Source organism: Sinohyriopsis cumingii, chromosome 12 (genome assembly GCF_028554795.1).
Source record: "Sinohyriopsis cumingii isolate HCF-2022 chromosome 12, ASM2855479v2, whole genome shotgun sequence".
Taxonomy (NCBI): Eukaryota; Metazoa; Mollusca; class Bivalvia; order Unionida; family Unionidae; genus Sinohyriopsis; species Sinohyriopsis cumingii.
Window position 1 is genome coordinate 12,717,855 of NC_142972.1, and position 18,174 is coordinate 12,736,028.

At 33.2% G+C, this 18,174-nt stretch overlaps 1 protein-coding gene across 1 annotated transcript in view; it reads left to right on the plus strand.

Annotated features, from left to right (window-relative positions):
• LOC149786015 (E3 ubiquitin-protein ligase rnf213-alpha-like) overlaps positions 1-18,174 on the plus strand; it is a 431,187-nt gene that overhangs the window by 325,928 nt on the left and 87,085 nt on the right. The window contains exons 65-69 of the mRNA XM_089978093.1: positions 6,118-6,311; positions 8,648-8,756; positions 11,759-11,862; positions 13,328-13,507; positions 16,485-16,751. Coding sequence (XP_089834219.1) covers positions 6,118-6,311; positions 8,648-8,756; positions 11,759-11,862; positions 13,328-13,507; positions 16,485-16,751 — 854 coding nt within the window. The remainder of the gene's footprint in view (positions 1-6,117; positions 6,312-8,647; positions 8,757-11,758; positions 11,863-13,327; positions 13,508-16,484; positions 16,752-18,174) is intronic.

Genomic DNA, 18,174 nt, shown 5'->3' on the forward strand with positions numbered 1-18,174 from the left:
TGTTTCTTTCCATTCTGGTGATTATGTCCACTTAATCAGCATGGTTGGAAAAAATTGGCAAATTATTATTGCTATATACACTGTACTTCTGCCTGAGAGATGTGAATAATTTTATTTCTTGGTTTGTTGATTCTGGTTTTTGCTCAGTTCAGATGTATCATTGAAAAACATTGATGCATTCTCATACTTTGTTTCAAACAGTTCTAGTTGGAACAATGGACATTGTTAGAGAAACTTTAAGTGAGCTAAAATGTAAACTTTTCAGCAGTGTTTGATGCATGATTGTTTAAGACTTCTCCATCTCATATGCTCACCATGAAAAATCCATTAGTACCAACTGATGATGACTTTTTGGTAACTGTCAGAAAGGCATAATTGACGATATTCAAAAGTCTACAAAAATTACTAGAGTCAAAATTTATAAACTCATACAGCTGTGGTAAAAATGATGGACTAGTACCTTTGCTGCTGTTGCCACAGTAGATTAGTTAGTTCATTTAGTTTGGTCTGTTTTTGGGGGGGTTAACAATATATTAGGTGGAGGAAGAACCCCAAAGACCACCAACCCAAACTGTTGATTTGTGACAAAAACTCTGTGAGATGTGCAAGTGATGTGAAAGCAAGCACCTTAGTACACTTTGGCACATGGAGCCTCTGTTGATTTGATGTTTATCTCCAACAGCCGAAGTCATTTAGTCATTAGATCTCGGGTTTCGGTAGATCATTATGGCCTTTACACCATTTTCAGATGAAAACTATATATGGCAGCCACTTTTACTGCTGAAGAAAATCCAAGTACTCTTGAGACACCAAACACCACTTATGTAGAACCACTGACCTTCCACAAGTAACTGACAACATTCTCATTTACACATTGGAGGCAAGTAATCACATGACAAGCATCTTGTACCACTCAGCCATGGAAGCCCCTCAAATCTGTATCACATACTAGCATCTTATACGACTCTACCATGAAAGCCCCTCAGGCCATAGGTATAAGTCTACTCGGCCATGGAAGCTCCTCAGGCCATAGGTGTAAGTCTCATATGAAAGACTAGAAGTGAGAGATAGAACCTGTGACAACTGGATTGAAAGTGTAGAATGTTACTGCTAGGCCATCAGTGATTGATTGATTACTTGGATGCACCCAAAAGGGCATGTGCAACGGTCCATCAGTGATGATGATTATGCTGTTGACAATAGAGTTATTGCAATAACGTTGATATTACAAGTACTCGGGGAAAAATGATGCCTTGACTTTCATCCATTTTTTAAAATCTTATTAATGATATAAAAATGTTTGACTTGCTATATTTCTTTTGTTTTTTTAAACTTTATATTAGTCTTACAACAAGCATAAAAATAAGACATCAGTAACTGAAATATATGTTCTTACAAGAAATGATATTGTGTAAAAGTAGGCAGAAATAATGCAACATCACTTCCACAGGCTTCAATGTTTTTTCTTCTAACAAATCATGCAGTATTATAAGTTTACCAAAACATTTACTGAAAATAAAATAACAAGGAATCATTAAATCTGACCACTTCCACAGGCATTAATGTTTTTTTTTCTAACAAATCATGTATTATAAGTTTACCAAAACATTTATTGAAAAAAATAATAACAAGGAATCATAGCATCAGACCACACATTTAAAGCAATACAAGATTTAACTATTATTCTAATCAAAAGCAGCATGCCTGAGAACAAAGAAAAATAGCAAAACATAGTGATCACTTTAGTAAACACACAGTTTAGTAAGGATACAAATTTATGATGTCTTTATTAGAATAGAAATCCCTATTATAAAATCTGTATTCATGGACGTTAAATTAGTAAGTATTAAGGGACTGATCAATGACTTCTACAAATAATAAGCCACCATGAAAATTTGTGATTTCACAGTATCAGTGACATACATGGCTGACAGACAAACAAACAAAAGGACAAAAGATTGATTATAATGAATGAATACAAATAAAAATATGCAGTTGATTATATGATCTATAAGAATTCAGTAGATTACCTCCAGCTAGCTGTCATTTGAATCACTTGTGTCCCCAACCCAATATTAAAATCGCTTCTACTGCCCACTAACCCATAGCGAGAAATTATTTTTAAAAATGTGCTTCTGTAGGGGGCAGTGTGTTTTGATTAAAACGTATCTGACAGTGAATCATAATGTTTTTAAATTGCTTCTGTTGTGGGTTGGTTGAATTTGAAAGTGCCTTCCCACCGGGGGTTATATGTTTTACTGGAACAGCCCTAAACAGAGTGAAGTTTACATTTTTATTCTGTAAATTAAAATAAGTAACATGCAAATTTATATCAATTTCAGTAGTTATAGATGTTTCTTATTACACATCAAGTTGTTTATTAAATGGTCATATGTCTGATTTAGATTTTATGGAAGAATAGAAAAACAGAAGCAGTTTTAAATTTTAATAATGTATGTTTTAGAAATGAAAATTTTGATTCCATTCAACAATGAAATGACCATTTAATGACCATTTGATATTGGGGTGGGGGTGGCTGGAATTTTCTTATTTAAAACTAGGATTTTGTATCTTTCACCTCAAGATATTTTTTAAGCAGCTAATATAATGAAGATATGTTTTATTTTTTTCTATTAATCACAGCAAGAATTTTTTTTCAAAGGATTTGAAGGCAAGAAATATTTTTTCAAACAAATCCCATCCATTTCCTCCTCACCAAACATAAAATGATTGTGCCAGTGTACCATAAAACACAGCTACATCACATCTGAACTAAGGAAATTAACATTTTGACACAAAACTGATATATTATTTTCAGATATGTCACTAGTTTTAAGAACAAGCTTCCAAAGTAGCTAAAGGCATCAAAAAAAGAGAAATATATGATTTAGCAAGCATTTAAGCTGATCTTACAGCCTAATGTTACATGTGATGGACACCAATAATCTGTTATATTATTTCATCACATTAATGTTAATGGAGCAGTCACTTTTTAACAGTTGTCAAAATAACACATCTTGGTTGCCAAGTAGTAGAATTATTATCACATGTTCCATTCAACAGTTATTATGTACTTTTAAAAGAGATCAGTATCAAGTTGTTGGCATTGGTAACATGCATAGTGCAGAGAATGTTGGTATACCTCTGTGCTATTTTCATCTACAGTGATTGCATTTTTTTTATGTGTGGTAGTTATTGATACTATGCACTATCTACAGCCTGACAGCTATAAAAATGACTGCTCCCTTGTGCACAAAAAATGAGCCTGAACTAGTTGAAAGTAAACTATCTTTAGCAGTTATTAATATAGGGTTTAGTTTGGTTTTGGTGCTTAATGGCACAGCAACACTGTAACAAGTTAACTGGGTTGGATTTTGGATTTACAACAGAACACTCTTGATGGTGATACAAATACAATGTTTAATGATGATTGACTTTAATGAGAAAAGAATTATGATTAATAGTGTGTGTACAAGATCCAGATATTGGGCAAATTAACATAATCTGTACAAACCTAATAATGCAACAAATGAAAATACAAATAAGTGACCTTATACAGTACAAGAACAAAGGTGAATGATTCACAGCAATTTCACATAATGAAAAGACAATTGTGTGTTTTACTCAAATAGTAAAAAATGTGGTACTTTGCTCATATGTAAAATCTATTCACTCAAAAAGTGAAAAATGATGTATTTTACTCAAATAGTAAAATAATGAAAACAAACAGACAGATATACAAAATATCTTTACAATCCCAAAATAATGGGTATTACAAACCCAAAAATTAGCCCACGGCTAAAAGATTACCTTTACATGTATGGAGTTACACACTCCATCACCAGTACACTTGGCTACCAGTCACACTGGTCAATCAAGCAGTAAGTATTGATTGACCACCATTCATTTCCTTGGTCAGTCAAGCAATCAGTGCTCACCAATCGGTCAGCAATGCCCAATCACCTGCTACTCGACCAGCAACACTATTCACTCAGCTCTATGGCTGCTATGGTTCAGATGCTGTGATACACTCCAGTAGACATGCTAACGGAACTAGCTACAATCAACCAACCTTTGAAGCAAGAATAGAAATGGCTACAATCTGCCAAAAGACAGCTAACTTTTTTTAAAAATCTACCTAGGAAATATAGTTTTGCTGAAACTTCAAAGAAAGCTGGTCACCTTGGAAGTACTGATCATTCTGTATAAATGCTAAGCAAATGAAAAAAACATTTAGTCTCAATCAGTGTTTTACAATTATTTGATACTGCTGCCGCAATAAGACATGGGCATTTGTTTGGTCCTCCAAAAACCTTCTTTTAATGATGACTTCAATAAAACATGCACCCTTAATCAAAGCAGCTGACTACAATCTTCAATAAAAACCAAAGAACCTTTCATCAAAGGAAGTCAGGACCAAATTTAAATAAAGCCATGGAATGTGATGGATTGTTGCATTTTCCAAAGTGACTGGAATATGTTTATTTTGCCATGAAAGTTTCTTTTTTGCAGGAAAAAGTTAATGCTTATGATTGCTGCCAAAGTTGGCATAAAATGCAAAATAAAAATTTCCAATCTTTTGAAACCATAGATATCTGGGCCTCAGGTTAATTGAAGATGGGGTATCTCACAAAGATGTTTGTTAAACTTTTTAATTTGTTCACATTTTTCATTTCACTATGAATAGCATCATCCAAAGACCAGGCCTCAGCAAGACGATAGCAGTCCCCAACTAACCAAAATCTAGGCTAATTTAAGTACATGTATATGCAGCATGTAAACAACTATAGCCACAAGCTACGGGAAACAATATCATAGGGAACTGTTTAGTGGTAATTGGATATAGATAAAAGGTGGACTACCATTTTTCTATATATATGTTATTTGTTTTTTTTTTCTAAAGGGATGTGACTGATACATGAATTTTACAATGTGATCTATACTTGAATTCATGGATTTTTCATAATTATGTACAGTACTTAATGGATTATGGATTGTATTGCACAAGTAAAAGTTGTCATTATACAGGTATATTTTAGACTAGTTTGTCTTCATATAATCAAAAGCACATAATTTTGTGCTCACTTTTATTATACCCCCAACCCCACCCCAACCATTTTTGGGGTACATGCATTGTTTTCTTCAGCTTACTGACTTGGTTGGTTATAACACAGTTTGATCTATAACATGGTCAGGTTCTATGAACCTCAACCACCATGTTTTAGCAGGGTCACACTGTACCAGCATCAGAAAGTGCAGTAAATGAATTATTGAATATATCAAAGTTCAAAAAGTGAAAATAACCAAGTAAGGCCAAGCACTGTATACTCTATCATCCAAATTTTACCCATGAATTGCATACCAGAATAAATGGAATTGAAAATTATTTTAACAATATCTAAGACATATATTGTAAGCAATTTTAAATAACCAGGATAAGCAGTGAGGAAAACCTGGGAAATTTGTTTTTTTAAATTGAACCCTTTGTGAAATTGTAAAATGTGAAATTGTAGAGCTGAACCAAATGACTTTTTTCATTCTTTTGATTTCCTAATTTTCTCATTGCTGTAGTCATTTGACATGACTTTGCAGTCACGTGTCATTATACACCAATACTTTCATTCATTTCTCTTTAGTATTCAAAAGGTAAGTGGATGTTTTAAAATTTTAAATGTTGTGAGAATATTAGACATTCAGTATGATTTGGCTTTTGAAAAATGGTGTCTAATTTATTAATAATCCATTTCTTTATTTTGTTTTAAAATTTTAAAGAAATGAATGGGATCCATTGATTCACTGCATTGTATTAAGTGGGCTTACGAGTGTTCTGAACACAGATTATTGAAGAAGTAGTGTTCATGACCCAGTCACTGTTATCAATACAATTTCGTGTATCTGTAAATAGTTGGGATGCTAGTCAAACTTGCATAAATTAGAGCACGGTTGTTCACAAATTTCTGATGTAGGAAATTTTAAGTGTGATTGTACATTGTGTCAAAAGCTGTAATTGCTAAAATTATTGAATTTACTGCATCTTATGAAAGATTGTTAGATCTCTACTCTATTTTATTGTGATTGATAATGTGTAATATTTATAGCCTACAATGTAAATTTTAGGAATTAGATGTACAAGGACTGTCCCTTCTTTTGGACCAGCTAAACAGTCAAGATGCCAAGTCTTTCAGCAAAACTGAGGGTCAAACCAACTGGATGAAGAAAGTTCTCTGCTATCGTCCTGTGGTGGAACAGTGCCTGACCTTTTACAGCAGTGATCCAAGGCTGAATTTTAATCGTGATGTTCTGAGAGTAAGGTAATATCAAATTCAAGAACTCTATAATTTAAAGCAATTTTGTCTTACCTGCAAATTCACACAGACTTTTCATGTGACTCCACAATATCAGGATCTCAGATCTGCCAACCCATATGATTTTATCATAATGTTTATGAAAATGACACTTAATAAATTATGGACTTGCAGAACAGTTGCCCAAAATATGAAAATATGATCATATTTACTCCCTTTACTTTAGTGTTAACAGATGTTAAAATATTTCATTGATCATTGTTACCAGTAGATGGCACTTTGGTTAGACTGCAGAATTGAAACCACAAAGACATTTTTATTTTAGATTTATCTAGACCTATTTTGTACAATCATTCAAGACAAAAGATGTTTCTCAGTCAGACAAAGACTGTCTCTTTATCAGCATAATGTCTCATTTACTTCTCCAATCAGTTTAAATTTTCTTTTCCATATCTTTTTGAAAGTCTCATTCTGTCTGGTGTACACAGAAAACTAAGTTGTTAGGCAGAGATCTTGCAGAGCCATACAGGATGTTTGGTTGAACGACACTACAGCATGCTGTGACAGGTATCAATATTCTGCCAGCTGCAGCAATGTAAAGATTTGAAATTCAATTTTATAGTTTTTGCTAGTTAGATACAGGCGGAGGCTGACTCCGAAACAAGTAATATTACTATTCAAATGAAAATGGAATGTCACATAAGTACAGTTCTGGTTACATAGTGCTGATTAACAGTTCTAGAAAAGTAGTGATAAAAAATGCTGAAAACTTTAGGAAGATAAACTCTTCCAAATAAACGTAACCATGTACTTATTCATAGGTAAAGATGTTAAATATTGGTAGCATGTATATTAAATGAAAGATAGTGGTAAGAAATGTAACATCCTTAAAATATAGGGTTAAATTCTTGATATAAATTGCATTGTTTATAAGTCTAAAAAAAATTTCTTGTAGTGTAGATCTGTTAATTAAGTTTACACATAGAAGAAAAGAAACCTGTCCCACATTGTTGCAGTCAATGCATGTGATAAGAATGCACTTGCTTTCATTGTATCTTGCCAGGGTATATGCACTCTGGTCAAACTTCACCTTTCAGGATGTATGCATGGGTCAGGTATACATCTTATATACGAGCCATACAAAATCACCTCTTATCTGCGATTTATTCTGTATGAGGGATGCCAGTCTCCACTAATTTGTTTGATATTGCAGAGTTTGTGTTTGAAGTTTGAATTCCACATATTTTGCTAAATATATTGACTTGATGATTTATACAGTTTTTCAAGTCATTATATGGATTTAGAAATGGATGACTGCATGGAGCTTTGACTGCTTATCTGCCCTTTTATTGCCATGAATACTAATTTGACATGTAATCATAATCATAAACCCTACAACATACATGGAATACATCAACCATCCATGTTCTTAGCCATCTACACTTCTCCCTTGATAACTTTTAAATGACTAGGTTGGTAATGTCAACTGCAGCATAAGGGCAGAATGCAAAATAGTGACAGAGATTGAAATTCTGGTGAAATCATGTGTTATCCACTTCCATTATTCTTTTGTCTCCATTGTCCAAGAGAAATAATTGTGTAATGTATTTTGATTTGAATGTATATTAAATCTTAAGTTAAATAAAGTAAATAAATTGACAACAAACTTTTAATATGACAAATAAAGTTGAGAATTGTTGTACTCACAGATTTGTGCATCTGTAAAGATGGAGTTGACTCCCTTTCAGATCAGAACATGTGTATCCATTGTAAGCAGACAGCTTTGTAGCTAGAGTTACATTTATAAATCAGAACTGAACCTGTAAATATGTTTGCCCTGGTTAATTACAGAAAATAGTGAATCCAAATGTCCGCATACTGTCTTATGTCAGGTCACATTTTTATATACTGATATGTTCATATATTTTTTTAATTGTCCATTAATATGAAAAGATAATTGGACATTATAACATTTGAAATATGCGAATATAAGATGTTCAGAGTGATTAGACTTTTTCAAAACATAGTCTTACTTTTTCATTGTCAGTTTAATTGTGTTTGTTTTTTAAAAAATGAAACAAAGGGATTGTTGCATCTTATCCTATAGTAAATGGGTCAATTGATATATCTGCATGGATTAAAACAGAGTGGTATAATTTGTAGTATATTTTTATCTTATCTGTTTAAGGATGCCATGTTTTCTTGGGTCAGAATCACATTATCAAGAGGAGTATAAATAAAATCCCTAGTGTATGTTGAAGTAATGTACAAATTATTAGTAAAGTAGAATCTAATAGATTGACCTTTCTCTAGCTGCATAATCATTGCAATTTTCACTACAGGCAAATATGGACCAGAATAATGGTAATGAAGCTGTTCATTGAACATGTTGGCACCATGGATAGACAAGAGGATCACTTCTCAGTCAAAAATTGCATGCTGTTGTGGCAGGTAAAACATAACAATGTTAAAGAGGTTTAACCCTTTACCTCATAGTATAGCTTGCTCCGGTATAACTCAAATTTGGATATAACATGGCTGTGGTGTGGCTTCCAAAATTTAATATACATGTACTTTTCTCTTAGACAAATTTTTTTTTTTTTAAAAAGTACAAAAAGTAATGTGTAAAAGTTTATCATTTTTGAGGAAGAGATTGTGAATGAATTCTAATATAACATGATCGTGACATAGCTCCTGCTATTTCATATATGTCTTTTTCTCATACATGAAAAAAGTTTTTTTCTTCTTAAAAGTACGAAAAATAACATGTTAAAAGTTTATTCAGGAATCATGCTGGGCTTTGCCAGTGTTGCAAACTGTGGTTTATATTCCTTACTGGCAACTAAATATACCACCTGGTGATTTTTTTCCCTGACATTATTGATTGTTTAAACTTGTATACAGAACCCTGGGTTTCGAGTGAAGAAATTCAGAGGCATCATGAAAGGAAGCCACAAGCTTGATATAAACTGCTCTGGAATTTGTTTATTGTTAGATAAACAAATTCTTTGTTTATTTTGACAAACCATCTTAACATTGCATTGTTATATCACGATCCACTTATTCTGACATCTGGGTACTATATGCTGTGAGATCTCATCACTTTATTTATTTTTTTTAAGTAAAAATTTTGGTAGTGGAGACCAACTACATGAGGAACTATTTCATAATGGATCTTTTGGATGAAATAGTGTCAGATTATTGACCACTCACTAGTAATCAATATATTTATTTAGACTGACCTTTGTATGTGGATGGTTAGTAAAATTCCTCTTCTTTTCACTCAGAATTAAATCCTTCAGAATACTCATATTTTCTATAGTAATCACTGTCAGAACAGAACAGACCACCTGTGTATTCATTGTCTGTTAGCCTTTTTTAACAAAACAATTTCTGATGCATGCATGGAAGCAGCATTACTCTGCCACCAGAAATATCACGGGGAAAAGAAAAGAAGAAGAAAAGAAAAAACCAGAGATCTACTTGTTAATCTATCTATGCTACTGGGACTAGCTGCAATTGACCAACTTTTGAAGGCAGGAAAAGTACATAACTGTTAAAATCAACCAAACGACACCAAATTCCTTTTGTTTTTAAAATGTACCCAGAAGAAAAGTTTTGCTGAAACTTCAAAGAATACTGATCATCGCTGAAGCACTGATCATTCTGTATAAATACTAAGCAAGTGAGACAAAAAGTCAGTCTCAATCAATGTTCTATAATTATTTGATGTTACCGCCACAATAAGAAACAAACATCTGTTTGGTCCTCCAAAGCTGTCCTTAGCAGTAACTTCAATAACACAGGCACCCTTCATCAAAGAAAGCCAACTACAATAGATGCAAATAACCTTTCATCAAAGGAAGTCAGCACCAAACTTAAATAAAAGCAATGGAATCTTATGGATAGTTGCATTTTCCAAAATGACTGGAACAGGTTTATTGTGCCCTGAAAGTTTCATTTATGCAGGAAAAAAAATATGCTTACGGTTGCTCCCAACAGCGACATAAAATACAAATTAAGTGTCCAATTTTTTAAACTACAGATATATGGCCATCAAGTTAATTGAAGATGGGGTATCTTGCAAAGATGTTTGTTAAACTTTTTAATTTGTTCAGGTTTCATTTCCCTACCAGTTGCCTCATCCCCAGGGTAACCTCAGCAAGATGATCCAACTGACCAAAATCTAGGCCAATTTAAGTGTATGGACATGTAGCATGTAAACAGCTATAGCCTTGTGCTAAATGTGAAAATTGTAATGAATTGTTAAGTGTCAGATATAGGTCAAAATGAGGGCTACCATTTGTGTTTTCTATCGGGATATGAGTCATACATGAAGTTTATAACATGTGATCTATATTCAAATTCTTGGATTTATTATATACAAGTACAGTAATTAATGGATTATGGATAATGTGAAAGTGTACATTAAGTAGTCAGAGAGAGAACATGTATATTAAGAAGTCAGAGAGAGAAAGTGTACATTAAGTAGTCAGAGAGACAGTGTACATTATGTAGTCAGAGAGAGAACATGTATATTAAGAAGTCAGAGAGAGAGAGAGAAAGTGTACATTAAGTAGTCAGAGAGAGAACATGTATATTAAGAAGTCAGAGAGAGAGAGAGAAAGTGTACATTAAGTAGTCAGAGACAGTGTACATTAAGTAGTCAGAGCAAGAAAGTGTACATTAAGTAGTCAGGAGAGAATGTGTATATAATGTAGTCAGAGAGAGTGTACATTAAGTAGTCAGAGAGAGAAAGTGTACATTAAGTAGGCAGAGGGAGAGAGAGAAAGTGCTCATTAAATAGTCACAGAGAGAGAAAGTGCTCATTAAGTAGTCAAAGAATGTGCACATTAAGTAGTCTGAGAGAAAAGTGTACATTAAGTGGTCAGAGAGAGAAGTGTACATTAAGTAGTCGGAGTGAGAAATTGTACATTTAAGTAGTCGGATAGAGAAAGTGTAAATTAAGTAGTCAAAGAATGCGTACATTAAGTAGTCAGAGTGAAAAAGTTTACACTAAAGCAGTCAGAGAGAGAAAGTGTAAATTAAGTAGTCAAAGAATGTGTACATTAAGTAGTCAGAGAGAGAAAGTGTACATTAAGTAGTCAAAGAATGTGTATATTAAGTAGTCTGAGAGAAAAAATGTACATTAAGTGGTCAGAGAGAGATGTGTTTATTAAGTAGTCAGAGTGAGAAATTGTACATTAAGTAGTCAGAATGAAAGTGTACATTAAGTAGTCAGAGAGAAAAAGTGTACATTAAGTAATCATAGAGAGAGCGATAGTCTACATTAAGTAGTTAGAGAGAGAGAGAGTGTCAATCATCTAGTCAGAAAGAGAGAAAGAGAGAAAAAGTGTATATCAAGTAGTCACAGAGGGAGATAGTGGGAGTAAGTACTTACATTTTTTGACTTAAATAGATTTGAAAATAAAATTGTGACTTTTTCATTTCAGATGTCAGAGACAGTTGTAGACCTTAGGCAGGTTGAATCATTCAAGGAAGTGGAGAAATTTTTGAAGATATGTAACAAAGCAGCCATAACAGCATTTTACAAAGAGTATGATATTTTAGCATAATTTTATATCATTTCCTTTTTGGACAATAATTTGGCAGTTAGGTAGCATCTGTGAACAATGTGAACATAATTGACTCATTAAGTAAAAAGTTATTTGGAGTTAAAATTAATTTTTTAATTGATTAAGCAGCTGCATACTTGATTAGTTTTATCTACCATTACATGTGAAGTTGATCCCAGGGGACATTGTATGGTCTAGTATAAATATAAATATAACAAATAATAGAGAGAATGAACTGAATTTGTATGGTTGAATGAGGGTTGTGATAAACATGTCTTACTGTATTATGCACTCAGTTAATTATTTTTTATGTGAATTAAATTAAGAAACTTCATGATGAGAAAAACTTGGATTTTTTGGGGGATTCAGTTTATATTACACATTTTGACCCTCTCATTTTACCATTTTTAAAAATATTTTTGTACCTTTATCTTTGATTTTTCATATATTTACTGCATTTTAACAACTTTCATGTTACTTTGTTGTACTTTAAGTCTATTTGAAAGGTTTAATTTCCTAAGATTGTGGGATCCAAACAACCATTGCATATTTGCAACAGTTATTGAATGTATGAGTTACTGAGTAACTATTAATTTATATGTAAAAAATGCATCTTACATAAGAAAATCTTGAAAATTTTAAATCATAATATCTTTGAAAATTAAAGAGGAGTTGGGAGGCTAAAATTTTCATTCTCTTTAAGAAGGATTCATAATTTAAAAAGGGTATTGGCATAATTCTACTTATACCTGTGGATGAAATAGGGTTAACTTTGCAGTGAAGTACTTATCAAAAATGCACACCACATCACCCATCTGTTTGGTTCTTTGCATGTGTTTGATTGACATTTAGCTGGGGTGTGCAGGGAATGATTGATCCTTGGAACACAGAAACATATTGAAATTGACAGGATTAATACCTTTGCATGGAAAGAAATAGAAAATTGGTACATCTCACATCTTTGATAAGTGGTTCATGCAAAAGTTAACATGTTTTTGACCAATAGAAATTTGCAGTCTTCATGCCTGCCCATGGGTGGGTTATAGAGATTACATTTTGCATCACCAAAAATACCTTTTTGTATTAAAGCAGATTAACTTCTATAATTATGTTTATTAAAGAAATCCCTTTGAATTATATCCAAATTATAATTATTACTTTTCTTTGGAAGGATTTCCCAATGAACCATCCTCAAAAAAACTAAGACCTTTTTGCATAGAAATATGGTACAGATTTGCACATCCTAAGATGCATTCATAAAGTTACTGATGAATGTATTCCAGTTTTATTTCCATGTGAAAGTGGTGCTGAAATGGATCATTCATATTTCATTGGTCAATTGGTTCAAAATTACTATTTTTTTATCTTCAAAAATTATGCAAATATTTATGTGTCTTCTTTTGAAAAATATTTGTGGATGTAATGTTTTTAAGATTTTAATTATAGGCAACCCAAATGTTCAGTCTGTGAAGTTCTGATAGAGGGATCACCTGTCACACTACCATGCAGCGATGTCATCTGTAGTCAGTGTTTCCATTTCAACAAGGCCCTGGAGATCGACCAGTGTCCCAAATGCCAAAAAAATATTCCAGCAGGTTTTGTTCCAGACGAAACAGCAAAGGAAAGGTGATAAAGAAATATTTGTCTGGTCCCCAAATGATGCTCTTTAAAAAAGGAATGAAATATGTCTTCAGTTTAATTGTAGGTCTCAGTCACTATTCACTTTTTTCTCTGTGAAATTACCTCTTTAAATGTCGTGTATGAAATGGTCCAGTACTTTCTGAAGCAAACCACTGTGTGTTTCTAATCAAACAATGGTATCTTACTGCTTCAAGTGGTCAAGTGAGTATATCAACCACCTAGATAAAGACATATCATGATGTGTAAACATGCCCTATCTTGCTTTTATTCACTGTAAACAGTTCAAATACTCATTGACCTGTTTCTCCATTGCATTTTTAAGAATTTGAATACAACCACAATATTGCTTAGTAATTCATTGTTGGGTTGTCTATTCAAGGTAAATCATTTTTGTCCCACTGCCCCCTTTTTTGGGAGAGAAGATGCACTTTGTAATGAAAACTGTACTCAATGTATTCATCACAAAGGTTTATAGAAAAATAAAATTTAGTCTGGATTAAGTTGATCCGATTTTACCATTCAAAAATTTATGTTGGTTTTTACTGCATAACCCTTTACCTCATAGAGCATAGTGACAAAGTGCAGCGTGCTATAAATAGAACACTTGTTACCTAGTCAACTGCATACCTAGTCAACTGCATACGCATAGGCCTGCCTGTGAACTGTTAAGCAATGTGGTGTATGTTACCATTAACAGCAATTTTAACCATTTTACATTTTTGGTACACATCTATTATATGTGGAAAAATTTAAGAGTAAAATCTGATTGTTATAGCTGTGTAATTATTTTTCACGGAAGTATTTTTTATGTGCTTCAAAATCTTGAGAGAACTCATTCACCATCATGTCAGTGAGGCCGCGTAACCAGCCTTAGTTGCCATTTCCCATACTCAAAATTTGTATGTTTTCCGTCTGTGTCTACATCACTAAGTCATCTGAATTAGATAATTTATAGAAACTAACTGCTGCCTACATCAATATCAGAACCTTTACCTAAGTTATTGAATCTTTCATAGTTGTGATTCTAATCGTGAAAATTTTGTTAGTACTGAATGAAATTTGCAACCGCCATTTTGGAGAGTGGAGATTATGACCCAGTTACTTTAAATAGCAGATATCAACCAGAGCATAAACAATGACCACGTCATCTGACGTAATTGTCATTCACAGAAATGAATGTAGTATCTAATAGGGGGGTTTTCCTCAAAGGTGGCGCTACGAAAACCAGCTCAAAATGGCTGATGTTTACAGCAGGTGTCAAAAGGCGCTTCCATGCAAATGGAATAGTGGCGTCAAAAGGCGCTTCCATGCGAATGTAGTAGAGGTGTCAAAAGACGCTTGCATGAGGTAAAGGGATAATAAAGTCTTGAATTCTAAAGATTGTGGTATGTTCTTCCAAAATTTTGTTTATAATGCAAAAAATTAAATTCAGTTTTTATATACAGCTCTATTCCAGTTGGACTTGTGGATTGTATTTATTGTAATTAAAAAAAATCTCCTAAAAGAAAGTCACAATGTACATACTAGATCTTCGTTAAATATCCAAAATATTTGAGATGGAAAATTTAAGAGGCATTTATTAATTAGAGTACTCTTTTTAAACCAAGAATAAATCCTGGACCAAGAGTACAACAACTATTTCATGCAAGATAATGTCTGGCATCCATTGCCTGGCATCCATGTGTTGCTGCAACAAGTTTATCATTGCTACTTCTCCAAAGCTACTGTAGAAATTACCACAAACCTTTACCAATAACTGATCCTATGGTCTTTTTTAAATGAAAATGGTAGCCCTTGGATATCCAATATGGCTGCTATCTTGAAAATCTTGTTATCACTACTCATGCAGAATTGACAGTCGTGAAAAAATGGGATTCTCATTAAAAAACTTCATTTGAAGTCTAGCTGGTCCTAAATTTTTATTGATGTGACATTCAGTATTTCCACCAAGGCAACCAACGTAAGAATCATATTATTTCTATTCCTCCAGAATAAATGGTAATATTGACGTGATGTTTTCATTAAAAGACTTCTGGTGATGCTTGTTTGGTCCGGGATGAAAATGGTGCTATTTTCCAATATCGCCATCACAGTGGTCATCTTGAAAGTATTGATGTCACTTCTTCTGGATGGATGGCTATAATCACACAAGCTTTTCACTTTTTCAATAGAAGACTTCTTATTATATCTGCTTGGTCCTAAATGAATATGGTGTCCCTTATACAGCTAGTTATGTCCACCATGATGGCGCTCTAAAAAAGCTTATTATCTCTACTCCTCCTGAACGGATTGTCATATCTACATGTAAATTTTACCAAAAGATTTGTGATGTGTTTTGGTACTAAAAAGTGGGTGTTGATCTGACTTCAGTGTGGCTGCCAGATCTTCTTATCCATGCATCTCCTAAATGGATGGCAATAATGTTTTCACCAAAAGAAACCCTAAAAGATGTGAGAAAGCTTGCCAGCAGCTTCCATGAGTCATTGGTTTTTCTCAAGATTCTGTATCTGGAATAATGGATACACCATTTAGTCTCATTTGACCTTAATTGTTAGTGATTGTGTACAGGTATGTATAGGTTCAAAGGAAGATGCAACTTGATTGTGTAAAGTTTGTTATCAATTCTGACTGGCTGTCTAGATTCTGAAAATTCATGCTAAGATTTTTCATAAGGGTTCTCATGGATCAACATCTCTGGTAATGTTTTAACATTACTTGAACAAAGAATTGAAGAATTTGTCTCATAATTTTGTTGTCATTATAAATAAAATTACCACTGGACTTAACTGAGTCTATGATTTTGTTCTTTGCCTTGAACATCCTAGAAAGATAAAAGGTTTGAACCATGTTTTTCCTCCATTTGGTATTGAAGTTCTATCATATCAAATCTTTCTTTATTGATAGTCTTACATAGAATGCATATTTTCAGCGTAATATTTTGTTTCTCCATTTATGTTTACAGTGAAGAAGTTCAAAGATTCAAACATTACCAGAGCAGATGTAACAGTTTTTTTATGAATGTTGTGTCACAACTGTGTTTTGCTGACAACATGGCACCTTCAGATGAGGTGGTTGATATGTTATTAGGATATATCACCATGACAACAAAACCTGGGAAGAATAGAGCAGCCACCATGCAGCTGACCAAAGAACTGACTATATTTAATGAATGTGTGGACCCAAATCCAGTGTTCAGATCATTTCTTCTTCAACTGCTTTTCAAAACAAGGTACAGTTTTTTATATAAAAAATATGCCATCAAAATGACATCCTATGTTAGGACATCACTTGTTTTTATCCTCCAGCTTTAAAACATGACTTTTATTATTAGCTCCCCTGTCTGTAAGGTCATGTGATCTTGTATGCACCTGTGTCCTTTCTGCATCTGTCAGTAATTCAGTTTTGCTCCAAAAGAACCTGACGAAATTCAACCAACGTGGTGGAAAGCATTCTGGTATGAAGGTCCTTCAGACTTGTACAAATGTGCCATTTAGGATTCAAATACAGACAATTACTAAAATAGAAACACCTTCAAATGATGACTTCTCAAAAACAGCTTTCCAGAATTAGACTAAATTTTACAGAAGGCATCCTCACATTGACATCTAAAATCTCTATCAGTTTCATCCAGTGGTTGTGCACCATCTTTATTAAATTGTATTTTTAATGATTGCAAAATGCTTGTGCAGTACATCTTATATAAAATGATGCAAATCAACATTTTCAACTTAAAATTCCCTTCACTTGCATACACTATCCCATTGTTGGGAATAACTGAAGAGGAAAATAAACCCTGCAAGGGTGAAATATCAGTTCATTTAGAATACCTAATGTTGTTCTCAGCTTAACCAAGGAAATGTGATTGAAGTATATGAATTTAACATTTGGAAATTTGCGTAACATAGGCCATATCATTATACAATCCAATTCAGCAATCACTGGGAGCCAAGAAGCTGATTCTTGAGCATCTGGGACCTTAAAATAATTATTTGATGATTAAAATAGTTCAAGTAGTTGTTCTGCCCCACCCCCATCCCCACAGCTTTAAACGGATATGTCCATTAATCAACAAACAGACTGAAGAAGTGACACTAAGCATGCCATTTGTAATGATTTGCATAGACACTGATAAATCAGTCAATTGAAGGCATAAATATTTGTTTGTATGTAATGATTTTCATAGACACTGATGTATCAGGCAATTGAAATCTTGAATTCATTTGTAATGATTTTCATGGACACTGATGAATCAGTCGATTGAAGGATTGAATAGCTATTCGTATATTGTAAAATGACAGTATAGATATAAATGCCGAGAGAATCAAGAAGTATCGGATTCCTTAACAGGAAACAAATTTTTAGAAGAAATTTACTGTTTATTTAAAATAATAGCTCCTTTTCTGACCATGTCACTTCTAAATTATTGAACAAAAGTTTGGGAATCATATATATAAAGTGATATTGGATATCATGCTTCAGGGAACTGTCAGATAAAGAAACCCAAGTGTGTATACCACATCTGAAACATTGAAGATAAGATTTCCAGTGAAAAGGCTTCCATGTTGACATCACATATTTGAAACATAAACATTTTGCTTTGCAAATTTACCCTTGATGTTGAGCTTTGAATGATTTAAATCAGTGGAGTTAAA